Source organism: Anopheles arabiensis, chromosome 3, assembly GCF_016920715.1.
Source record: "Anopheles arabiensis isolate DONGOLA chromosome 3, AaraD3, whole genome shotgun sequence".
NCBI classification, from domain to species: domain Eukaryota; kingdom Metazoa; phylum Arthropoda; class Insecta; order Diptera; family Culicidae; genus Anopheles; species Anopheles arabiensis.
Window position 1 is genome coordinate 94,822,289 of NC_053518.1, and position 25,017 is coordinate 94,847,305.

General features: G+C 50.6%; 5 protein-coding genes across 10 annotated transcripts; all 5 read right to left on the reverse strand.

Moving 5' to 3' along the window:
- Positions 1–144: 144 nt before the first annotated feature.
- Positions 145–8,874, reverse strand: LOC120902529 (serine-rich adhesin for platelets). Of its 3 annotated transcripts, none has more exons than XM_040311356.1 (5): positions 8,721–8,874; positions 5,625–6,961; positions 4,448–4,572; positions 4,006–4,339; positions 145–3,857 (listed from the first exon to the last, which is right to left on the reverse strand). In XM_040311356.1, the coding sequence occupies exons 2-5, from the start codon at positions 6,451–6,453 to the stop codon at positions 2,341–2,343; spliced, it is 2,805 nt and encodes a 934-aa protein (XP_040167290.1). In that variant the 5' UTR covers positions 6,454–6,961; positions 8,721–8,874; the 3' UTR covers positions 145–2,340. The 3 variants fall into 3 exon arrangements, with proteins under 3 accessions (XP_040167290.1, XP_040167291.1, XP_040167292.1); XM_040311357.1 differs by lacking the exon at positions 8,721–8,874 and adding an exon at positions 7,198–8,652; XM_040311358.1 differs by lacking the exon at positions 8,721–8,874 and adding an exon at positions 7,046–7,146.
- A 545-nt stretch (positions 8,875–9,419) lies between these two features.
- LOC120902535 (regulator of microtubule dynamics protein 1-like) lies at positions 9,420–11,314 on the reverse strand. 2 transcript variants are annotated; one of them, XM_040311366.1, is made up of 4 exons: positions 10,838–11,314; positions 10,456–10,656; positions 9,750–10,370; positions 9,420–9,664 (listed from the first exon to the last, which is right to left on the reverse strand). In XM_040311366.1, the coding sequence occupies exons 1-3, from the start codon at positions 10,985–10,987 to the stop codon at positions 9,774–9,776; spliced, it is 948 nt and encodes a 315-aa protein (XP_040167300.1). In that variant the 5' UTR covers positions 10,988–11,314; the 3' UTR covers positions 9,420–9,664; positions 9,750–9,773. The 2 variants fall into 2 exon arrangements, with proteins under 2 accessions (XP_040167300.1, XP_040167299.1); XM_040311365.1 differs by having other exon boundaries at positions 9,559–10,370; positions 10,838–11,313.
- A 231-nt stretch (positions 11,315–11,545) lies between these two features.
- On the reverse strand, positions 11,546–17,341 carry LOC120902528. 2 transcript variants are annotated; one of them, XR_005739426.1, is made up of 7 exons: positions 16,333–17,341; positions 15,285–15,598; positions 14,391–14,449; positions 14,153–14,276; positions 12,113–14,075; positions 11,887–12,039; positions 11,755–11,781 (listed from the first exon to the last, which is right to left on the reverse strand). XR_005739426.1 is itself a non-coding variant. In XM_040311355.1 (6 exons), exons 1-6 carry the CDS (start codon positions 16,794–16,796, stop codon positions 11,649–11,651), a joined length of 3,057 nt encoding a protein of 1,018 aa, XP_040167289.1. In that variant the 5' UTR covers positions 16,797–17,339; the 3' UTR covers positions 11,546–11,648. The 2 variants fall into 2 exon arrangements, 1 of the variants encoding a protein (XP_040167289.1); XM_040311355.1 differs by lacking the exon at positions 11,887–12,039 and having other exon boundaries at positions 11,546–11,781; positions 16,333–17,339.
- A 293-nt stretch (positions 17,342–17,634) lies between these two features.
- LOC120902527 (ubiquitin-protein ligase E3A) lies at positions 17,635–22,597 on the reverse strand. Of its 2 annotated transcripts, XM_040311353.1 has the most exons (6): positions 22,141–22,597; positions 21,007–21,567; positions 19,891–20,881; positions 18,890–19,810; positions 18,349–18,814; positions 17,635–18,269 (listed from the first exon to the last, which is right to left on the reverse strand). In XM_040311353.1, exons 1-6 carry the CDS (start codon positions 22,182–22,184, stop codon positions 18,073–18,075), a joined length of 3,180 nt encoding a protein of 1,059 aa, XP_040167287.1. In that variant the 5' UTR covers positions 22,185–22,597; the 3' UTR covers positions 17,635–18,072. The 2 variants fall into 2 exon arrangements, with proteins under 2 accessions (XP_040167287.1, XP_040167288.1); XM_040311354.1 differs by lacking the exons at positions 21,007–21,567; positions 22,141–22,597 and adding an exon at positions 21,785–22,115.
- Positions 22,598–22,688: 91 nt separating this feature from the next.
- On the reverse strand, positions 22,689–24,967 carry LOC120902533 (F-box only protein 42). The gene is made up of 2 exons (XM_040311363.1): positions 24,650–24,967; positions 22,689–24,579 (listed from the first exon to the last, which is right to left on the reverse strand). The coding sequence occupies exons 1-2, from the start codon at positions 24,771–24,773 to the stop codon at positions 22,805–22,807; spliced, it is 1,899 nt and encodes a 632-aa protein (XP_040167297.1). The 5' UTR covers positions 24,774–24,967; the 3' UTR covers positions 22,689–22,804.
- Between the last annotated feature and the right edge of the window lie 50 nt (positions 24,968–25,017).

Genomic DNA, 25,017 nt, shown 5'->3' on the forward strand with positions numbered 1-25,017 from the left:
ACAGCCCTTCAAACAACCCACAAACCCTTTCTTTCAAATCCATCGCTCTCTGTTGGGCGGTAGACATTAAAAGTGTTTTTGTTTTTTAAGAATAATTTATATCTATTTCCTTTTTTTTTTGCTTTCCAAATTTCTTTCGTTTTCGTTTGAAATAATTTAAATTACAGGTCATTTGACAGTTTTTGTTTGTATGCGCGGTTCCTCTCCTACTCTACTACTCGTTTTGTTACAACTCTTCTACTGTATTTTATCCAACTATTCAACGTATGTACTTGTTCTGCTTCGTCTACTACTGTCTACACACACACACACGCGCGCGTGTTTACTTAATCTCATGTTTCGTTCATCTCATTCCAGTTAACCACTCATTGCAGTGCTACAATTTACTAGCTTTTTGTTTACTAACCCCTGTGTGTGTTACTATTTTTTTTTAATTTCTCCTTTGTATGTTTATGTTGGTTGGTGTATGTCTGTTGCGTCCTTTCGTTTTCTATTGCTGAAATTAAGTATTGTCCTCGGCACGATCGCTCGTCCCAGTGGCCGTGGCGTGCCCTCGCGTGATACTCAAACTCTACTGTGTGTGTGTTTGTGTGTGTGTTTGTGTGTGCTCCTCTCTGCTATGATATTTATTGCCTTTATGGTAAGAATTCACGATCCCGACAATCGAAAGCCCGCAGATCGTTAACTCAATCTCTGCCCCAGGTAGATGAATGCCGGCCTGCACAATGTGTATGCCGATTGTTTTTCTTTTCCTCCTGTACATACACCTCCACCACACGTGGAGAGTGGTCCTGCCTTTCACCTGTACAATCAATCCTTGAGCACATTACACTACAAACAAAAAAGGGCAGCTCAAAATATCTAGAATTACGCGCTCATGTCGCCTATTCTTGTTGCGTCACGGCTGGGTGGCTGGCTGGTTGGCTAGCTGTGTTAAGAAAATTTGCATTAAACTAAATCAAGCTAAAATTAAATAGAAAACGTTTGCTTCTACCCAACTAAAACCCTTAAAGTGTGAGTCTTTAATCTCTATGATTTTGTTCTCTCCATCTCTCTCTCTGTCTCTTCATTCGCTGGGTGCACATTAGGAACAATGGCAAGCCCCGCGTATTACAAAGCCAACCAATTGGCCATTGGCGAGAAACATTCCCAATTTTGTTTAAAAAAAACCGTGCCAAAACTAACTCAATCGATGCAAAAAATAGTATACGACGAGATCTACTACTTAATTCACACTGTGCATGGCCGGACGGAACAGCAATCATACGATATCCTGCTTTGTAGTATGCTCTTTTGGCGGTAAACGAAAAATGAATTTAAAATTGCTTCAATTTTGTTTGTTCCATTTCATTCAAGTAGGCAAAAACTGTAGGGCACAAGACTCAAAAACCAAACAAACTTCGTGTCAGATCCGAGGACGTAAAGTACACGTAACATCAAATCCATCTCTGGCCTAAGAGTAGCATCGTTTCAACTCTGATCCTTTCTCAACCATTGCCTGTACCCTTTTTGTTCCTACAGAAAATCACAAATTTAAAGTCAACAGCGCGCAAGAAACGTTCAATATTCCGTAGCGTGCACGATCAATCGCGATCAGCTTTCGATTTGATACGGATCGCCGAAACGATTATAACAAATTCACACATACAAACAAACAAAAAAGGATGTGTGAGAGAGAGTCAATTAATTACAGTTTAGCTTACTTAATTACTTTCTTTATTTAGCAGCATTTTTGTCTTGTTTTCTCGTGTTTTTGTATGTTTTACTGTGACCCTACACAATATTGGTTGTTTGTTTAGCTCAACGTTCTCTCCTTTCTCTCTCTTCTCTTCTCACTCTCTCGCTCACTTTCTCGAGTTCTTTCCCCTAATCTGTTTCACCGTCCCGACTTTGTCTGTTTGTGTTTGTTTTGCTTTTTAAATGTACTTTTTACTTGCTACATTCCCCGCTGTCCGCTGTCGAACCACGCGCATCCTACCTGTCTAGGAGCGATAATTGATCGCATAATTCCTTTCTGCGCAGCACGCGCTCCTCGAGCCTTTGCAATAATGTAATGAGTAGCGCGAACAACACACGAGTTCGTTTTGCTTGACACCATTTGAAAACAGCTGATATAAGTTGCTTGTTGAGCCTTGCCTTGACTTCCCATCGGTGCAATCTGTCCACAGGAGTAGAGATCGCAGTTTTCCCTCGTCAGACACACCAGTCATGCACATAAGCTTCCTCCCCTTCCCTTCGCGTCCCACGGCTGCTTAAAGAGAAATGGTACTATTTCCGAAAACATGCTCGCAGGCGTCCTTACCCAACGTGTGTAACACCGCGAACCAAACGAACTCGAGCCTAATTCGAACCGTTTGCCGACGATATCGGTTGCTGCGGCTGCTGCTGTGGTGATGGCTGTGGATCGGCCAACGGATCAACCTCGTCGTCCGGAGCGATCGAGCCTCTTCGAAGCTTTTTCGCCGCACTCGTCATTAACACGTTCGACGCAGCCGATGATGATGATGAGGATGAGGAGGAGGTGGAGGAGGAGGAGATGGTGGTGGTGGTGGCTGCAGCCGCCTTACCCTTACCCGATCGTGTCATGCGCTTGTTGCTGTTGGACGATTCGACGTCCTGCTGCTGTTCCGGCAAGAGCGAACCGTCGGCAATTGCCAGCTTCCCGTTCGCGACACCACTAGTAGCACTACTTTCCGCCACACCAACGTCCATCACTAGCACACCGTCAACACCACTTTCGCTTCGGTAAGCGTCACTACTACTGACCACACCGCCGCCACTACCACCGTCGGTTTGCTCGGCCGAATCAACCTCGGTTTCATTGTAATTGCGCTTTCTAGCGGCCACTGTTGTTCGTCCACCGTTTCGACCCACATTGTTGTTAGTTCGCTGTTGCTGTGGCTGCTGTTGCTGCTGCTGCGGCTGGTGTGGTTGCTTCGCAACGGCGAGACTGCTGCTGCTGCTGCTGCTGCTGTTCGTACTATTCACACTGTTACCGGTGTCGGCCACGTTTCCACCACTATTGCTATCGGTATTACCGCCACTTGTTCTGATGCCCTCACTGGGCACCAGTGAATCATGCAGTTCATTAACTAACGGTTCACCACCGCTGCCTGCCGCACCACCGTTCACTGTCGCAGTGTTACTGTTGGCGCTGCTGCCGCCACCGCCGATGCCGGGATCGGGCACCGATCCTGGCAGCAGTGCAGACAAGGACGATACTGCTGCTGCGGTCGCCACCGATGCTGCTGCAGGCAAAGCGCCAGCGGCACCGGTTGTCGGTGTAGTTCGTAACTCATTGCTATTCGTAACTACGCCACCACAGTGCGTCCGATTGCTGTACACCATCAAATCTTGATCATCACCACTACTTGAACTTTTATTCACCAGTCTGCTTGCGGCGTCAATCACGGTGCCGCCGCTACTACTACTTGCACCTCCAGCACCAGCACCACCACCACCACCACCACCGTTCACTAGATAGATCGGGGTAACACCACCGCCCAGTTCACCCAGCCTGACGCCTCGACCGCCGATGCTGTCCGGACCGCCACCGTCCGGATGGTGGTAGGCGTCGTGTCCGTGGCTGTTACTGTTGCTATTGCTGTCCTGCACATCCATCATCATCATCATCGAAGAGCTGCGCTCGTCGGTGGGCGTACTGCCGCTGGTCGGGTTGTTGCCGCTGCCGGAGAAGGGGCCCAAATTAGCCGCGATGTAGGCGCGTAGCTGGATCACCTCCTTTTCTATTTCGTTCCGCGCGTCCTTCGTCTGCTTTAGTTCCTGCTGAAGGAACACGATCGTACCCTGCATACCCTCCACATCTTCGTCCAGCTCTTGCAGAAAATCATCCAGCTCTGTAACGGGTAATTCGGGCAGCAAAAGAAATAGTATTAATCGTACCGCCAAAAACCACGCCAATATGGGATAAGAAAGTCATTTGACGGGAAGAGACATAGTTACATATTGCATTTGAATAAAGCCGGAAATGGAATGATTTCGTACCTAGCTGTGATTTTTTCACCTCCTCGTTGTAGCTCTTCTGCAGCGCAAGCTCACTCTCCAGCTTTGCCAGCCGGCCGTTCGATGTCATTTTGCCCAGCTCTTCGTTTTCCTGGTAGAGCAATCGGCATTTGGCCATCAGTCGCTTGCCGGTGTTCGAGTCCGGCGTAAACTTCCACGCCGACAGCTCGTTCTGTGTTTCCTCCAGCTTCGCCTTGGTCGCCTGCAGTTCCGCTTTAAGCTTCTGAAAGAGTATATTGACCGCGGGATCGAGCAGGGCCGATCGCAGTGCAGCCGGACCGGGCGCCTGGGCCGATTTCAGTTCCGCTATTTGTTTCTACACGAAAGGTAAAAGGTAAAGGCACACTCTCAGCATGGTTGTCAATGGTTACGGGCGTTGCAGCAGCAGCGGGAGGTGAAGCGCTGCTCGAGCAGGCCTACTTACCGAAAAGTCGCGCATTTCCTGCTCCTGTACCGCGACGCGCCGTGCAAGGATGCGTTCCCGGCGCTGAGACTCGCTATACTGTTGTTTAATCTTTGCCTCGGACTCCTTCACCGCCTGCAGCTCCTCTGCAAAGTGGTTGAGAGGGAAGGAAGAAAGATGATGATAGAGTTTGCTTGCTTGAAAATATCGCATGATCACAGGTGCGCAACGGAGAGGACAACCTTTGCATCCTTCTATGACTGCATGACGTAACCTTCAAGCTCCCTTTCCACCCATTCTCCTACGACCAAACTGAAGGAATCTGATAAACCCGGTTCACTGAACCTTACACCGTGTTCTTGTGTTTCTTTTGTTATTTATCTGATTTGTTACCCTTCGTTCATTTCCACTACAATTCATTTTCCGACCAATGGTACGAGCCAAATTTCACCCCCAAAAACAAATGTGCAACATGAGAAAAAATGATACTATTTTTACCATTGTTTGTATTTTGATTTTCATTCCGTTTACTTTCACTAGCATTTCGCTAGCCATCGCACCTTGTTGTCCTTCTTTCGTCCTTTTTTGCTGCATGTTTTGGGTGCGTTTGAGCGCCAGGAAAGGGGCCGGAGCGCGCAAACAACGACGCACACGACGTACCGGCACACAACGGCACCACACACAAATACACAAACAAATTCCATCGGGTCGAGTCAACACACCATCATCATCATCAATATCCAACGGTATTCGCTCTTTACTTCGCTCAATTTTTGTGCGCCAGCGCAATTTAACCTCCTTTTCCCACACGTTGCAATGGTTGTAAGCTTCTTTACAACACAATCCGCGCCCGATGCAAAGAACGGGCGGTCGCTTTTGGGATTAATAATGTTACAAATGGTTGTAAATTTAGTTATTAAACATTTATACATACTGTAACGGAAATCTGAAGAGCAAAATTTAGTAAAATCAGTCCAGTCTTCATCTAATTTGCCAAACAGTACGAAAATGTTCTTCTGCTCCTCTTTGACATTTATAGAGGCTTTCCAAAATCCGACTCTCAGGGCAAAAGTGGTCCCCGAAAGCATTTGAATAGTTTCAATAATAAAAAAAGAAAGGTTTTCCAATTTCCATCAATCTAAGCTGAAGTGACTATGTTAGTTGAAACCCATTCCGTCGCCATATCGGATCTGCTTACCTTCCAGCATTCGGTAGTGATAATCAACGGCGTGTTTGTCGGTCACATCACGCCCACGAAGCGGTATCGTAGTAGCGGTACCTGACAATACAGGTACGTTGGGATTACTGTCACCACCTTCACCGTTCGGCACGACGATGCTGCTGCTGCCGGCGACCATCAAGGAACCACATCCCGACAGAGGTAACGGCTTCGGCCCACCAATATCGCCACCAGTCAGGGAGGCAGGCGATGCTGCCGCCAGTGGCGTAGATGTGCCACCGGTCGAACCGACCTCTACCGAGGCGAAGCTATCCGACGTGGCAGCAGCCGCTCCCTCATCGGCCCCCGGTGGACTGGAGGTGACAATGGCTGCTGCTGCTGCTGCTGCCGCCGGTGCCTTATCCGAATCGCAGCTGCTCGTCGCATCGGTAGCATCGCTGGGACCGACGACCCCGGGAGCAGCATTGCTTCCATCCTGTGCAGCGGGATTGGTTGCGGTACCACCGGCAACCTCTTTGCTGTGGCTAGTGGTAGTAAGAATGGTGGCGTGACTGCTATTGCCTCCTGCTTTGATGGCGGGAAGCGTTGTGGACGCACTGACAATATCCGCCGCCGGTGCTGCTGGTACACTCAGCGTGGCCGTTGCTGCTGTGGGCGGGCCAGTGTTTGTCGGTGCTGGGACTGCCGTGGCTCCTGCCACTACTGTCGCCGATGATGCAGACGAGGCGGTAGCGGTGGCCGCTGCTGACACAACATTTTGCTGGTGATGGTGATGATGATGAAGATGATGATGATGATGGTCTGGGGCAGGCTGGGCGGTCGCAGTGCTGTCTTCAGGGGCACTCATCGCTCAAACCACTTGTAGTGTGATCCTATGCCTGTTTGTTTGTTTATCTGTACGTTTTATGGATCTCGTTTTCAGCTCGTTTCGTTGCAAAATATCTAGTAAAAACACAGCGTACTTCGCAGCCACGTGTACAGGGACTCCGAATAACAAACAGAGGAGTGCTCCTTGCGACTCCAACACTACTGAACAGTTCGTAACCACACCTTTACAATCGAAATTTGCCTTACGAAGGGCCGCTCAAGCCGGCGTCCAGAGCGCAGCTCTTATATGCTTGGGTGTATGAACCCCACCTCGCTTGTTTTACGCTTTACGTTTCAATTTTACTCCCAAAACACAACACTTCCGAACACAAGATGCCAACTTCACCGTCCACCGGAACCGGAAAACACTGTCCTCTCGCGCTACTTCTCGCTCCACCAAACAACCGCTTCAGCGCTACAGACCAATAAACTGTTCGACACGACACAGACACCGTTCTTCTTGCACTTGTAAACCGATTGAATGTTTTCTGAAAGTAAAGAATTGTAGAAGGGAAAAGGGACATTGAGCGAAGATGCGTTATTTGCGCTGATTTCAGGAATATTGAGCTGACATATTTCGCAGTCACTTCATCCATTTGTGTGTATGGATTTCGAATAAACTGTGTCGTTGCGAATTTGGCTTCTCTTCATAAACAGCTACTCGCCGCCCTACAAAACAAAACAACGATTGTACAAACAATAATCGCCAGAAAATAATCCTCACGCATGCCATCGTGGTCCAACAGTGGCGACTTTTTGCATTGCTTCAAGCGTTTTTTTTCGCTGCTTCTTCATGTGTTAATATCTTGATTCTCTTATTATTTTTGTGCTGCCTTTCTCCCTTGCCGTTTGCTTCCACCATTCATGCCCACACAGTCCCCACAACCGCCCCAGCCCCCTTTCCCATGCGCACAGGTGTGTGCGTGTGGCTGTGTGCATGAGTATGCGGAGGAGACCGCTTCGGCACTACGACTCGCTTGCTGGGATGGAGGTGTGTGTTTTTTCTTCTTTCTCTTCTCATTACATTATGTTGCTCCTTGTGCTTGGATCACATTCACACACACACACACACAGCTTCGTTCTAGCGCGCGGGGAGAGGATATATATGCTCGCCGTAATTCGCACTGTCTCTCTTTCTCCCCAGCGCCGAGCACCGCCGTATTTTCATTCGCTTTTGCTGTTTGCCAATGTTTCCCGCCGTTTCCGCTACACACACACCCCCCTTTTCCCCCCTCATTCAAACACCTTCTACGGCGCACACACACGCTCTCTGCCCTACTTCTCGGGAGCACTTTCCATCTACCCTTATCTCCCCACTCTTTCCCCCAGCCTACTACACCGTTTCACGTCCACTAACTGCTGCCCACCTCTGCGCGATCATTGCGCGATGACCGCCTCTGCGTCCCCTGTGGATAAGGATTTTCCTTCTGCTTCCCCGACAACCCCACCCCATTTCGCCCCTACAATGCTGCAATTTCAGTCTTCCATTTCAAGTTGGGGGCATCCACCAGATCTGCGGACCCGTCCGAACGCGGCGGCACACGTAACAACGCCTTCAATGTGAGGCTATATGCTTCGCCTTCCTCCGGTCCTCGCAACAACACTCCCACCGCACACGATGCTTATATGCCCTTCCAAAAAAGGCGGCGGTTCCATTTCCGTACAAATTCTGGCAGTTCATCATTCTCAGCAGATCGGGAAAAAAGGGAAGGGAAGCAGCATATTTAGCATGGGACACACTTGATCCTCTTGCGTGCGCATACACACACGCACACATTCACACAAGCATATCGTTTCACATTCAAACTCTACGCTGCCACACACTCTCTCTCACACACACACATACACAAACACGTACGCGGGCGCGCGCGCACGCACGCACGCACACAAGCACACAAGGCACACGTCGTCGCATCGGGGTAGGCGGCTCGCAAATGCAACTTTTCGTGCCAAATTTTCGCCCCTGTCCGGCAGAGCAGTGGCCGGAAATGGGCGATTTGGGGAAAAAGGAACCACATTCCACCGTTTCGGTCACCAGCGCGAAGGGCGTATGTGGCACCGAAACTACCAACACCAGCGAATCACGGTGTTCCCAATTTCGACGCAGGCAGAGAGCGGCGTTTCAGCGCCACACAGCAGCAGCAAACCACACACACCAGGGGCCAGGCCAACACTTTTTCGACCACTTTTTACCGCCCGCACCGCAGCCCTCCCGCTTGGAAAACATGCACTTGCGGACGCATTTACCTTGCACTGCACGTTGTCAATGTTTTCGGACCGTTTTCGATCGGTTTTCGGGGTGAAAACTTGCACCAAAAATGCTCACCACCAGCCCGAAGCCATAATTCTCGCACACGCTCGCGCACACACAAACACACACGCACGCGGGCACACACTTACGCAGCGAACGAAAAGGGGATATTTCTGTTTTCACCACGCTGCTGTTTGACAGCGAGGAGGGTTATTTCTTTGCCCACACTATGGTCGACGGCAGCGCTGACTGGTGGTCAAAAAACAGTTGTGATGTTGTTGATTCAAACTGATCGTTCGGTGTGTCCGGCGGCGGCATTCGATACCGTAATTGTAGCTAGAAACTAGATTAAAGCTTTGAAGCTGCGCATAAGTGCCTACAACTGCAGACTTAGATTCTTCCTTCGTATTTGTGGAGATGAAAAATGAATAAGCCGCTGATTAATTATTGCTGTTACGTCAAAGGAGAAGAATCACATGGGCTCATTGTAGAAGATTCAGATATTCATTTGAAACCGTTACCATTGATGATTAGTTTCATTTTTGCACATTCATTACTTAATCTCTCTTTAAATTCTCCAAAGATTGCGCCCTAAATCAGTACGCTTCGTTCGCTCACTCTCGTTGAATGCTGATGGAAGGGGCCAAGCATTATCGCCTGTTTACAATGTTTCCATGTTTCGGTTGAATTGTGTATACTTTTGTTTTCCACGATTCGATACATTTAATACGCTTGGATCTATACCGTACGGCATCGTACATCATTTATCAGCGTTTCTAATTGCAGTTTTGTACCATGGAATAAGAGCTAAATAATTCAGCCAACGCAAAGTAGTCCGGAGCAATAACTTCTGCTACTACACCTTGCTGGAATGAGCCCTTTATTCGATTTTTGTTACATTCTCTATACCACTCTCTCTCTCACTCTCTTTCTGTAAATACTATTGTAAAAAAGCAATGAAAAACTGTATTGCCGAAAGATTAAAATGTCCCTTAACCGTCTGAATAATCATTCTCCCTGCCCACCTTCGAATCCAAATCTATCCTCTTTTACATCTTCTTCAGCAATTTCGTTGCCTCCTCTTTGCACTGCTTGTCGTCCTCGTTCAGCACGGCCACGTTGGCCGCCAGCGTCATGAACTCTTTTGCCTTTTCCGCCTGCTTGAGCGCCTGGTACGTTTTGGCTAGCATCAAATGGTTCATCGAGTAAAAGCTGGGCTGCGTGGCTTCGGCCTTCTCGAAGCACTCGAGCGCCTGCTCGTACGTACCGGTCGGCGGCGTCGCAAAGATGGTCGACACGATCTTGCGCTGGTACCAGGGCAGATCCGCTAGCCCGTAGTAAAAGTGGCCAAGGATGTACCAGCTGGTCGGGTCGTTCGGGTTCAGCTCGACCGCACGCTGCATGTGCTGCTTGACCGTTTCCAGCTGCGTCACGCGCTCCTTTATCCCCTCCAGGCTGCTCTTCGCGTCCAGCAAGATGGAGTACCACTTGTGGGCAGCAAAGTCACCGTCGTTTAGCTTGAGGGCTTCCTCCGAGTAGCGGAAAGCTTCCCGCACCAGCTCCTCCTTGCGCGGGCTTGGCGCGGGTTTCGAAAGTGAAAAGGTCACCCGCGCGAGTCGCCACTTAATGTCGTACGTTTCCTGCGCCTAAAAATGGGTCAACCGAGCGGTGCCAGAAGGGGAGGGTATGAAATTATTCAATTAAGCGCCACACCGCATCGTTTCGACTTACCGGATACTTTTGCAGGAGATCGTACGCCTCCTGGAAGTTGTTCTCGTCGAAAAGCTGATCGGCGTGCTGGATGGTCTCGCTCAGGGTCTTCACCGTTTCATCGGCCATTTTGGTGGTTTTGGGTGATTCTTGTTTGCTCTCCTTGGAGGAAAACAGCGACAGAGAGGTCACGAACAGCAAAGGTCGGATGTAAACCGTGGGCTGAAGTAGTGAAAGCAAATCGTTCTGTCAACACTCGCCTTAATGCACTTTTAGAAGCTGCGCTTGGAACAGCCAACACATCACTTTATATGCATGCACTCTCGCATCGACACAAGAATCCACACAATACCCGTGCGGGCGTGTGTGCGTGTTTGTGTTTGCATGCATTATAGAAGAATACCTTTTGTTTGCTGCCCGCCGTATGCAGCCGACGGAGGAAGAAATTCGTATTCTTGTGTCCGATCACCACCTCTTTTGTGATACGCTGCGCGTTGATTAGTAATCGGCCGTACCGCTGAATAATGATGCTGCCTCCGTTTCGTGCAATCATGCTCTGCGATAGCGCAACGCTGTGTTGTTTGACACTTTGAACCCCCGACGACGACGACAACAGCAACACCAGGAACAACACACACAAAAACAGCTGTTGGGCTACAAATTCCGAGCGAAGAAGGGCAGCAAGGCACTATCGTTTCCCTTTCGTTGCGTAAGGTGAACTAAAACTAAACGCACTGCGTTCGATACACGAAACCGATACCGGTTTGGGCTTACGCTACGGATTTTCTCCTAAACTCCGATAAACGTTCCAAGGTCCAAAAAAAGAAAACATAAATAGATGCCTTCCTGCTCTAGGGGCACCCTTCTTATTCACACTCCTTCCAAAACCCTCTCCTTCGTAGAGCAAAACCATAACAATAAATGCCGAGTGCGGGGGCTAAAGCCCCGTCTACACGTACCTCAACTTTGGTCGGACAAACACGGCGATGTTGGACAAACAAAACATTGCTGCATTCTCAGCAGGCATTGTTTCTGCACGTGTTGGAAGAATTCTTGTACTGACGACGCGAGTGACTTAAAATTGATCATAATTCGTAATCATTCAGTTGTATTTTTTTTTACTTTTCATTAGTTTATTAGATAGCGATTAGTTTACTTGATTGTCATTTAAAAATACAAAATATCATCTTTGTGGATTGTGCTAGTGAATATCTTTAGCAGGAGTGTGAAGACCTTAGCCGAACTCGTGGACCTGGGCAGCTAGTATTGGTGAGTGCATTTTGGCGACTGAGTCTTGCTGTTCTTTCCGGGCAGGTTTTCTCCGAGTCTGCAGTTTTGTTGAGCAGGCTGAAAAAGTTAAGAGGAACTAGTTAATGTTTCCTACATACCAAGCATTGTCGAAAGAGTCGGGCCTATCCCGCGCCAGCAACTCATTTCGAGACCCTCACGGACCTGAAGCTGTTCCCCATTCTATCATGGAATCGAAACTTATACCAAACTTAGCCTCAACCTACTAAGAAAGTAGAGTTGATGCATAACCTATCTCATTCCATTGAGATCTAAAACTGATCCAAAACCTGTGAACAGCGTGAACAAATCCAAGAACTGAACAGTGAAGGAACGAAACGTAAACACTAACAAACAGAAAGATATTCACTGTACAAAGCCCCAGTAGTACCTGTTTTCGGAATTATACTGCCGGAACTCGAGTATCCGCACGGGCAGTGGGTAAGGTATGCGGTTTTGATGGCTCCAGCGAAACCGTTTCGTTCCATCTGGCCCACCGGTCCCCAAACGACATCCAGCCGGATAGCGGCGTAGTATCAGCGGTGGAAATTCCGTCCCATCGTCCGACCCGTCCAGCTTAGAGAGGCGAATCTTCTGGATCACGTAATGGACGGTTGTCTTCCACCAGACGCGAGCCCGTACAATCGACACTGTTGAAGACCGATCGTCCGACAGGACGCTCAGGTTGTTTTCACTCCGGTTCGCATACTTCGGGCACCATTCACGGTAGGCATCGAAGAACATAAACTTGTGCTCAACGGACGACATCCGGTGATGGTGAGCACGCTTCAACGATGCCTGGGTCGGTGTATTGAGACGGGTGATGAGGGAATCCATATTACTTCCACGGCGCTTCAGCCGCTTCTTGCGATTGTGTAGATCGTGTGCGTCCTGTTCCTCCGACTTGCGATCGGTACGTTTCGTCACCTTTACGTTAAAGCGTGGCTCATTGTTAGCATCACCGAATATGCCGCGCAGCTCCGCTATTTTGATGAGATACTTCGAATCGAGCCGTATTACTTCCTTGCGCTTAATGAGCGACAGATACACTCCGCACTCCTTAAAGTCGAGACAGTTGTCCCTTTGAGGACAGAAGTCGGGCAGCTCTACCACCTCGAATTGATCCGTCGGTGGTACGTTGACCTCCTCTTCGGAGTTTTTGCGTGTGCTCGCTCCATCTGCGCCACCCTCGGTTCCATCGCGTTCTCCGCCCTCGGAAACTTCGGCATTCTTGGCCCGTGCTGCTGCTTCTTGCTGTCTTCCCAGCAGCCGGTTAACTAGCGTGTTTCCTGCCGCTTCGGCGAGTGCGGCCATCTCCCGCTCCTTCATCGCCTTATAGTGCACGTCGAACGCCTTCTGGTTGGTGTACTCGACTGCCCGCTGCACCATGGTATCGTTCTCCGTCTCCACGATCGAGTGCGTTTGGTAGAGTATGAACTGTACCTGCGGTCGTGACATGGCCAGCTTCAGCGTTTCGCGTTGCTTTTCGAGCAGCTTCGAAACCCGCTGCCGGCTATCGTCCGTCATTTCCGACTCGGACAACATTTCCAACATCGAAAGATCGCCGCCACGGCTACAGATCAGATCAATCGGATCACTGACGGCACTGTACGAGCTGGGTGGGTTCGCCAGGATGCCCACCACCTTATCCACTATCGGTGAACCGTGCGGGATATCGGCGAATGGTTCGGCGAACAGCTTCACGTTGGTCACGCCCAGCTCGGCCATATACTCGCGATACTCGGCCAGCTTGCTGCCACAACCGAAGGCCACAAAGTTGCGCACACGATTACAGTTCGCCAGCAGGGACGCCAGGTAGGCAGTGGACCGTGGCGAAGCTATGTGCGTCTGCAGTACGTCACCCTGCACCTCGAAGTAGTCCAGCAGATTGGAGAACACGGTCGGACCGATGGTAAACGAACGATCCTGTATGATGAACTGATGATCGACGAATATTTGCGATTGCACAAATTTCGACCGATCCTCCGGGTAGATGAAGAGCACCTGCGGACAGAGCCGGTCCCACTTGTAGCGATTGAGCGTGAGCGGAATGTAGCCCGTCTTTTCCCGCGGGCTAAACAGATTGAGCAAACTCTGAAAGCTTGCCGTTGCAGGCGGCTCGATCAGTTCGAAGCCAAGCTGCTTCAGGATTTCGTTCGCTTCCTGTTTCGTGCGGATGCGAAACGTGTTGATCCAGCCGGTTATGATGGGATTGGAGACTACGACCGCAACCTTGTTGTCCTGTAGGTGCAGTGGTAGCAGACATTGCATGTTGTACGCACTGTTCTGGATGCGGATGCGTGTAAGAGCGGCCGCAATTTTGACACTATTCAACTCAAGACATCGTTCAATTTCTACAATTTAACAGAAAGCAACAGTAATTCGAGGGGTAAGCATATGTTTTACGTATCGAACAATTGGCTCTACTTACCCAGCAAGTGTGCCTCATGAAACAGTTGATCCTTCTGTGGCACCGTATCCGGTTCGCGTTTTACAAACTTCCGCAAATACATATCGTACAGCAGCAACCATACGCGGGTCGTTTCGTGGGCAAGCTGCGAGGGAAGAAAGTCGAAGCAGAAACCATCGATAGTATAGTGGCAACCTTGAAAACTAGACAAAAGATCAATGGTACGATTTATGTTGCTAGCATTTGATTGCCTACTTACCATCGGGTAGCTTTCGTAAAAGCCAATATTTCGCAGTGCCTGTTGAAGCACCAGCTTGACTGCAAAAAAGCGAAAATATGGTAAAAAAGAGCAAAAACTGGACTGTACTCCCCCTCGGTGCTACCACTATTTAAATTGGCCCTACGGTTCAACGCATTTCCAAACACACCCTCCATCGAACGACGGGAACTGAAGCCGGGTCATAAATTTTATGTCACATATTCTTATTGCTTTCCAATAACGGTCCCCAATCATGCATCGCTTCCAATTGGTTTCGTTTCTTACTAGAAAGTTCCAGTTTTCTTAGGTCAGGGCAATGCAGATGATAGTTTCCAAACACAGACCCGTAACAAGAACACAAGAACACAGTGCAACTATGATAACGGAATTGGTCCCAGACACGTGATGCTTTGGACAAGAATTCATGGGGCCGCCGAATGGGGGGGGGGGGGGGGAGAAGGAAATTACTTTTCTACCAAACGAAGCAAACATGCAAACGATGGAAAATCCACCAAACAAAACCAAAACTCGCTCGCTATTTCGTGACATCTTTATAGCCGGCTGCTACCAGGTGGCAATGTAAAGAATTGTTGATGAGGCACGCCCTGGCTTAGCGAGGGCCCGGAGTGTTTATCAGCAATTTTACGGCCACCACGAACGCCACTTCTGCTGCGAAACAGCGCGAAAACGAGCCACGTTTTTTGCCAATTCACTTCACGCCGCTTATCGCAGGATCTTAGTAGGCGCTCGTGGTTTTGGTAGCAACAAGTAAGAGCACCACACACCTGGCCGTTTTCATCAATATCGATATTTTCGGAATACATTGGAGCAACTGTATACACCCAGAAGAAGGAAGTCCTTCCTCTTAGTAACTAAACAGGGAATAATACCTACACCGATAGACGTCGTAAATCATGGAGTACACTTTGCGCATCTCGTACTCGTCGTCGAACTGTACCGGCAGCGGTGGTTGGTGCAGCAACTTGCCCGCCCGCACGATGTCCTCCAGCCGCCACTGGTTGTAGGCGGCAATGTCGCAGAAGTCGATCGGATTGTCCAGAATGCAGAGCCGCCGCCGTCGTCGGAAGGAAGGCGTGGACGAGTCGCCGGAAGCCGGCGAAGTCATCGGCGATACCACCTCATCGATGGATTTGGCCTTCACCTCCCAGTAGGTGTGGTCGACCTTCTCCAGGGAGCTCTTCAGCTGGCTGCACGCGGTTGAAGAATGAAGTACTTATAGTTTCTGAAAGGCAATTACCGTGCGTGCAGTGAAAACTGGGGAGCGCTGGTGTGAGTGTGAATCGTGACAGTTGAGCAAAACGTTCCGCGTTTGACCTGGATACGGTTCCGCACCGCAATGCGACTGCTGAGTTCCCGTGGGAAGGGCACAGCCTGCTTGTGGCGGGAAACCGAGCTTTGAAGAATCAATCAACCCGGGTCAGGGTGGGGGTGGGGGTAGCGCATGCAAAAAGTAGACTATTTATTTGACGAACCGCAAAAGGGGGGGGGAGGGGGTCCTCGCCACCTCGCGCGAGTTTCTCTTCGTTGCGGAAGTTCTTTTCGTTCCTCAGGGGAGAAAAACGCGTGATCGCTTTGTGCAATGTGTCGCGTGCAACAAAGTGTGTGTGTGTGTGTGTGTGTGTGTGTGTGTGTGTGTGTGTGTGTGTGTGTGTGTGTGTGTGTGTGTGTGTGTGTGTGTGTGTGTGTGTGTGTGTGTGTGTGTGTGTGTGTGTGTGTCTGTGTGTGTGTGCAGCTCGGGCAGGGCATGGCAGTAGGTCAGAAACAGTTGCACTTGTCGTTACTATTCAATTCCATCACTGTTCACTGTCATACTACCGCCACTCGCACCGATACTGTCCTTGATCTATTGCACTATTTTTGTGAGCGAACAGGTCAAGTGCGTGTTGTGTGTATCCTTTTTTCCCCCAAAGCAACAACTCACATGCCTTGCTCCGTGGCCGCATTGATCTTCTTCTGCTGCTCAAGCAGGCGGAAGTACTGCTTCAGCTGCCATTCGAACTCACTCGGCAGCTGTAACGGTACGCGATCGCTTGCCGTGATCGTATGTCCAAAGGCGGTGATGGGTTTCGTCCTACACAGCAGCTCCTCCAGCACGAGTATCTCGCGCAATATCTCCGGATAGACGGAGAATATATCCGCTCGGCTAACGTAAAACAGATGATTGGATACCATCTTTGACACAACCACCGGATCGGTGAGCATTGAGCGCCACGGCACCCAGGACACAGGACCGCGAGCTTCCGACGACGACCAGCGACTGTCGTCTGGCAGGAAATGTTGGCCGCTTCCTTGTTCGCCCAATGCAGGCTCGTCAGTAACGACGCACGAACGTCGTAAATACAGCCACACAGGTGAGAGACCGTATCGGGTTGGGGTGGCGCGCATAGTCTTCGCTCGTTCGCGAGGGAAGGCGCTCGTTTGAAAGAGCGAATGCACGTGGTCACGAACTTGTTACGGGACAACAAGCAAGGCAAGTTGTTTTGCACTTTAAGCACGGTACAGAGTGTGCCCTACATTTGGCAATATGCTCAAGCGAAACTACTGTGAATTCGTTACTCATGGCAAATGTCACCGAGTTTACTTGCAGCAACTATTTTCTGCCCTTAAATCCTTAAAAAGGCCATTCACATGGGAACACTTACACTGAGCGCTGTGGGAAGCAAAAGTGAAGCGAAAACGATAAAACATCGCGTACACAAAAGTTTATCGCCTGTTAAGTTTGCCAGCCCGTCGCCCTGTGCGTTGTGCGGCTTTTGCTTACGTTTCGTGTGTGAACCGTACACAGGACTCTGGAACGGACCACACGCCGACCCACAAAATGACGCGCCTTTACAAGGTGCATAAATTATGTTCGCCACTTGGCTGCCGCCAGACGCGTCACGCAAAGACAAAACTTGGCAGCTAACAGCGCTGTGCGCTGTGTAGGGTGGGAGCGTTTGGAACCGCAAGCGGAACGAACAAGTTTCAACAACACTCTCGAACTCAAACACATAGCTCAACTCGCATGTGAACTCCCGGCTCTATGCCGTTCGGGGTAAATGGGATTTTCCAACGGTGATAATGATCGAAACGATTTAGTTACGACCGGAATGGAATGGAATGGTGAAGAGCATCCAGCGTTTACCCGCCACTCCTGTGGTGTTAAGCTGTTGAGTTTGGGGCTCATTTACTTACCTCGTTGTGTGCGCGAATGCTACCAATCCCAACGCGAAGACTCTGAAGACGTTTTTGCTTCTTAAAGAAGTGGCTTTATTTTTTTTACCGTATTGGTTGATATCAGATCCCTAATTAATTCCGTTGCAAAACTAACAAACCGAAAGACCTTCCTGGAAAGCAACGCGCAACGGCAACACGACCGCCCGCGTAGAGTATTGGTACAAAAATCAAACGTACACATTTGATGGACACATAAATACAGGTGACAAAACAAATATGAACAATATAAAAACAATTTTTCTACTGCACACCACAGCATCAAACACAATGTCCTCTGGCAGCTGGCATGATTGGCGGCATCAGGTGGAAAACATGACGCAGCGTCATTTCAATTTTGCTTGGTGTCGTCTTCCTCGTTGAGTTGAACGAGAACACGATTGAACGAAGTGATGGACTGACTTGTTGAGCATTGCTTGGCCACATACACACACAGGCGTGTGCAGTTCTACAGCATCCCGAAGCCTTTTGAATAGTTGATCGCTTTCAGCAGTCGTTCCTCGAGCTTTTCCTTGGAATTGTACTCGGGAAGTAGCAGCACATTGAAGCAGGTATGACTCGTCGGCAATCGATCGCTGTCGGGACCGTTGCGCGCTACCACTAGCTTCAATCGACTAAGACCACCGACGGGAACACGATCGGAGCCTAGATGTTTACAGAAAATGAAACGCGTCAGCTTCATTCGACACCGGCTTTGCGTAAACGTTCAAGGTACGTTACTTACCCGTGGTGAATTGAAGCAACTTTCTTTTTACCTCCATCGACAGCCCGTGCACAATCGACCAAAAGTCCTTGATCGTTTGTGACTCGGCAGTGAAGCCGCCCTCGTACTCGGTCGACTGCTCGAGCTCGTCGAAATCAAACTCCTTGCTGCCACACACAATCAGCTCCACTTCCTCCGGGCGGAACAGCAGATGGAGCGGGCTTTCGTCCGTCACCATCTGGAAACCCCTGCGGAACGCGTTGAACTGCTTCTCGACGCTCTTGTTCAGCATAAAGTCACTGTACAGTTCGACAAAGTCTTGCTTGTTTTCCTGCGTAACGAATATCTTGTCACCGTCCGGTTTCAGTTCGTGCTCGAGCAGGTTCCCAAACACATCCCGGTAGCCGATTTTGAACGTTTGCATAAATACCTCCTCCATGTCGTTTTCGGTATAGTCGAGCAGCGATTTTAAGCTATTGAACAGTACCTATCGAGAGACAGATAGAGAGAGGGAGCCTAATTAGTATGAGAAGCCTTTAAACGAAGCGAAAAGAAAACCTACCGGATTTAAATCCTTCAGATCGAGAAATGAGCCCTTCATGCCCATCAGCTTGCGATAGACCACCATGGGGAAGTTGACCGCAAGGATGATATTGTTGTAAATTGCCAGCCCGAGCACGATACCGATGAGCGTGAACTGGGCCTCGTTTTCGAACGAGATCGAGTTAAACCACACCGTGTTGGAGTCCTCGTTCGTCACGAACATGCCATAGTCGGGGTTGAAGATCTCCTCGATGATCAGCTGAAAGAACTCCTTCGAAACGCCGCCCTCGTCGATGCCCTGCTCGCCGGTAAACTCCACCACCAGCTGCTTCTTGAGGTCCTTCGGGTTAGACATGGCAATGATCTCCAGCTCGACCAGCGCATCGTCGATGATATGGTCCCGGCGAATCTTCAGATTGAGGTAAGGGTTCACTGCCTGCAGTGCGCTACTGTTCTGGCGCAGTTGCTGCTGCTGCTGCAGGAAGCTGAGTCGCCGCTCGGAGTACATACGAATGCGCGAGTCGTAGTAGAGCGCAAGCGTTTTCGTCGTCGGCGTTAGGATGAACGCGTACTGCATGAAACTGAAGATGGTCGATGGATCCGTCCCGATCAGCGACAGCGCACCGTTTACGGCCGACGCGATGCTCTTGTACTCGAGATAGTCGTGATCCATTTCGACCACATCGCACAGCAGCTCGTTGTAGAACTCTTCGTATGGCACCAGCGGCTTCCGGCAGTCGAGCGGATTTACGTCCAGCTCCGTTATGAACGGGTCTTCTACCTTTTTCTGGCGCGACCGCACCTCCGCATCGGCTGGCCGCACATCGTCGTCCTCGGGGATGAGCGAAAGGTAGGATGGCAGCGACGTGTCCCGTAAGTCCAACTCACGATAGTGCTTTGGTTCTAGCTCTCCCGCCAGTATGTTGGCATAGTAAACCAGCTGTTACGGAGGGGGTTTTGGGACAGAACAGAACATAAATTAGTACAACAGCGCGACACTACGGCTCCATTACAACACACCTTCATTGCCTTGGTGGCATTGCAGACGACTTTGTTGTCGTGTATCCGGATGCCTCGGAAGGAGTGCATCGAAAGCGTCGAAACGGTGATCAGCTGCTGAAGCTGTTGCAGCAGCGGATGGATGCTGTCCTTGCAGTGTTCCGCCCAGATGCGCACCAACCGGCACTGAGCCCAGACGGGCAGTCGCGTTACCGCTGCACAGATGCGGGGGAACGATCCCTCGAGGCAATCGGCCGACCCGACCAGCAGCGTTTCGAACGCAATCACGAACACGGTCACTAGCGATTCCAGCTCGTCATTCGAGGTAAGCCCAACGCGCAGATCTCTCGAGAGCGATTTCCCGAGCAGCTCGAGCGCATTATTGATCGGACCGAACACGGCCGGACGGGCGGCGTACAGTGCCTTCATCGAACGCCTGAGCGACTCCACATCGACCGTGGTGTGGGCGGGGTCTGGTACATCCGGCACCGATTCTACCGGCGCTTTGCTATCCTCGTCCTTGTCCAGGTCACCTTCGAGCGAACGCAGATCTTCCTTCTTCATGTTGCGCAAATCGCCGGCCGGGGCCCTCGCCAGCATCTTCTCAATGCTGGACGCAGCCGGACAGAACTGGAAGCTAGCCGCTAGGCCACGGTAGGAGGAAAACACGGCGCCCAACTTTCGGATGAGCGGAGCGTCCGATCCCTCCCGGATGCATCTTTCGGTCAGCTCTTTCAGCATGGCCTCATCCAGATACTGCACCTCTTCCGTCGCTTGGGTTTTGGTTTTGGCGCCACTGCCACTACTACTGCCGACGTTATTGTTTCTACTATTGGCCGCTGGTAGTGTACCGACCGCGGCAAGAGGTTCCAAATGGTTCTGCGCAGTGTTGTGGCTGGTGTTACTACTGCTACTACTGCTACTACTACTAGGCTTTCTAGGCTCGGCAGTGGAACCCGTTGTCTTCGTGCTGCTGTCGTCCTCCTCCATCGAGTCCAAATCAAGCGCTGAGCTGATGGGCGAGAAAGGGATCAATTATGCATCAACATTGCAAGCATCCCGTGCACATCGTCGTGAAAGAAGCATACTTAAAGCATAATTTTAGCAAAAGAAGCAACACGCAGGCGTTCAACTTACTTGTCGTAGGCCACATCCATTTTCTCTACCTCTTTGTTCTCTTTGCTGCACTCCCTCCAGCGTGCGTTGGACCGATCCGCATCTGCACTGGACGGTTCGTTTGATCCTTGAGCAACGGAGGGGGAACACGTGGACGTACTGCCGCTACTGCCAGTCGCATGGTGGTGTTCGTCCGTTTTCGCCAGCTTCGAGGGCTGCGTTTCCGAGCACAGGGCGGCCTCCTGCGAGAACAGCTGGATAGCCCGGGCGGCGGCCGCATTCGGTGTCAGCCGCTCGACCTTCCCACTTGAGGCACAGTTTTTGTTGCAACATTTCGGATTGCCGCAGCCTTGCATCAGCTGGTAGAAGTATCGTTCGATGAGCTTTTTCGTGGACACACGTTTCAGTTCCTGCTCTTCGCTCGTCAGCGCGGAAGCTGACCGACCCGCAGTGCCTCGCAGCCGGCCGGAAGAGGAGGCGGAAGAGGACGGCACCGTGCCGTTGTTCGGTTGTTTGTTCGATTGTTTGCTGTCATCCTTTTCAAACGAGCGGCTGCCGGAAGATGACGATTCCTCATCGATTCTGTAACGATTGTTAGGTGGCAGAGGCGTACAGAGGATACTCTTTTCCCGGCTATGGGGGCCTTCACCGTGCTGCAGTTTCGCTCTAAAGAATCCTCTATCTGTCCGCAATTCTATCTAAAGATTGGCAGGAAATTTGATGCGTACGCAAAGGCAAGAAGCGCAAGCAAGCAATTGAAGCAATCCTGGCTACGCAAGAGCCAAAACTTGTTGCTCACCTGTAAGCGTACCCACTTGGTTCACTCTTTAAAACAAACACCTTCTCTGGAGAAGTGTGCCGCTAATTGTAAAATGAATCTTGCGCGATACATGCACCAAAACCCCTAGATCTCCCTGGCTTGTTTTCAAAACAAAGAACAACCTTTACGCGACTGCTCTGGTCTGTAACCTTCGCTACGTGCACTGACACGGTGAGTGGGCACATTCTGCTGGTAATAAATTCTATCAAAAGCGGAAGATGGTCGGCAGCGAACGGAAGATTCTGCAGCGGTTGGCCAGTGGTGGCCGTGGTAGTGGTGTGGTGGTGGTGGTGCACCGATAAGTGTCTCTGTGCGGTGAAATATGCATCGCCTACCTGGACTCGTCGTCCGACTGGGATTTGCTGTGCGCGTTGTTCATAAGAAAACGGGCGGATGTCCAGCGTTGATCTCAGCTTTCCACACCTGGCGGCGTTCGTGGAGGGGCGTTCAGCGAACCTACGGTAACACGAAATCCCTTGCACTGCATGCAGCAGATGCAGCTTACCCACTTGCACAAACACACACAGGGAGCTCCCGACGAACGCGTGCAAAAATGCTTTGTCCGGTCCTGCCGACTGTAGGAAAACAAAGCGCGCCTTATTCACAATCGTGCCTCAAGCAAGAAGAAGATGACTTTGATGCGGAAAGAGAGACAGCGCGACCGCTTTCCCCGGAGCCAGGAGCAAAGGAAAAACACCGATTTGGAAAAGTGTAAAAAATTCAGGACTTTGACGCGTTCGTATTGTTATTTAGTCCTTTTCGAATTGAGTACGATTTGCAGTCTACAAAAGCTGTCAAATCCGCAACTGCTGTGATAGCGGCGTTGACAGCAGTGCTGCCATATCCAAACGTGGCGATGTGCTTTGAAATTTGAAATGCATTGTTCGCTTTCGCTCGTGCAACAATTAATTTATTTGCTGGACTGTAGTGTAAGATTAAAATTATAAAGTAAAAATGGTGTTACAATAGCTAAGCATTCTTCGAATGGGCCAAACGCTTCTACACCACAGCCGTCGGAACGGTGAGAAAGTGTACGGAGTTGGAAACGCACAGATTTTCCGATTTATGGTTTTTGTTCAAACCGCCAAACACGATCAGCTCTCCGTTGCCGTTGATCATCGTGGAGAAGGTGTAGTGGTCCGGTGCACCCGCTATTAGCCCGCTGTTCTTCGACTCCTGCCATTCGATGCACGGTTCTGCGCCACCCGTCGGCAGCAGATTGGACACATCGCACACGAATATTGCCAGACCATTCCGCTTGACACGTTTCGGTGTGACCGGGTCCGGCGAACCACCGGTGCTGTTAATTGACCTGTCCGCATTGTTCACTTCCCTGATGCCGTGCCTTTGTTGCTGTTGCTGCTGCTGCTGCTGCTGTTCGGCTTCCTTGGCTCGCCGCATGGCCGATATTTTGTCTTCCAATTTCCGCAACAGCTCCAGCTTTCTCTCGTGCGAAAATGAAGCGTTCGAAGCGTGGTTCGAAGAGTCGACACTGAACGCAACCATCGCCATGTGATTTTGCTCCAAATTTTGCTGATTGAAGCGTTTCGGCAGGTGGTCGTCTTCGGACGATTGGCGACTAAAGGCGCTCCTTATAATGGGCATGGAGCGTGACGGTGGTCCAGACGCGGTACTGCTTGGAGTTCGTAGCCCGGATGGACCAGGTCGCGCCTCAACAACCGGAACACCACTGTTCACTGTGGATGGCGGTTTGGATGGACCGGGGCCGGACGATGGGTTGCTCTCTTTGGGCGACACTCCTTGTGATGGTCCTGGCAGGGTGGGTTGCATCGGTGCTGGCGGAGGTGGCGGCAAATTCGCCCTAGGAGGAATGTTTGGTTCTCCGGCCTGCATCGGTCCCTGGGGCGCCGCACCTATTCGGTTGCGCAGCTGTTCTGCGGTTGGCCGTGTCCGACCCATGGGCGGGACGCGATTCGGACGGATGATTTGGAAATCGTTCGGTGACGTCGGTCCGAGCACAATCACCTTCGAACCGACGTTGCAGGCCGGATAGCACCAGTTATGTGTGACGATGCTTTTCTTGTTCTTGATCTGCACCCGCTTCCACACCCACGTGTCGCGCTGCATGTCCAGCAGCCATGCATCGTTGAAGACGCGATTCACGCCTCCGGTTCCGCCCAGCACCAGAATGTGATCCTCCCCGATCGCCATCTGGAACTGGCCGTAACGAGGCGCCGGCTTAAGGTCGGAAACGGCGGGCTTTTTCCACACCAGTCGCTCGAGATCCAGCACCCATATGTCGTTGGAGGTTCGCAAATTTTCCATATTCTTCTGGTAGCCACCGAACAGAATCATCTTGTTGCGGTGCACTGAGGCCGAGTGGCCCGTCATCGGCGGTGGCCCGTACGCCTGGTTGTGGATGGTCCAACGGTTTTCCGCTATGTTGTACACGTGCAGCTCGTCGATCAGGGTGCACATGTGGAAGGGCGTGTACGCATGCTGCCAACCCCCGAACAGTATCAGCAGATCGTTGTGGCAGACGAGCGAGGCGCCCGCCTTCGGGGACGGATACGTTCCCATCGATATCGGTCGGATCCATTCGCGCCGCGACAGGTCAAACCTCCAGAGATCGTTGAAGGTGGTATCGCACGACGAGGCACCACCGAACACGTACATCGAGTTCCGATGCAGCGAGCTGGCATGGGCGAATCGGGCCGCAATGCGGGGCGTCGATTCTTGCAAAATTTCCTTCCAGCAAAGGTTGAAATCGATCAGCCCTTTCTGCAGGTTGGACTTCTTTCGGGCTCTCACATCTGCAAATACATACAAAACCGTGCGCCGTGAAACTGGCCGCTAAGGGATAAGGATAAGATGCTAGCTTACTTGTGGCTAGGAGATTCCATCGTTTGCATACTGCGGCGCAGTGCTCCAAGGGTTCGTAGGGCGGAAGCAAGCTAAAGATAAACTCAAGGATTTCGTTGGGCAAACTGTTGATGCTGGCAGCCATGGTGGGTGCAAAGATAGTGGTGAACTTTCGAACAGGATGCCTTCCTTCGCCCGGGAACTGAAGAGATCGCACCGAAGATATCGCTGCAAGCAACCTACAACTACAACTTTTTTTAATCAATTTGTGAGCATTTTTACTCTACACTGGGCCGTGGTAGCTTTGCTTTGTTGTGTAGTTTGTTTTTTCCTCTGATGACACTTTTGACATTTATCATCTGTTTTTCCACCCAGTGAAAATGGGGAAT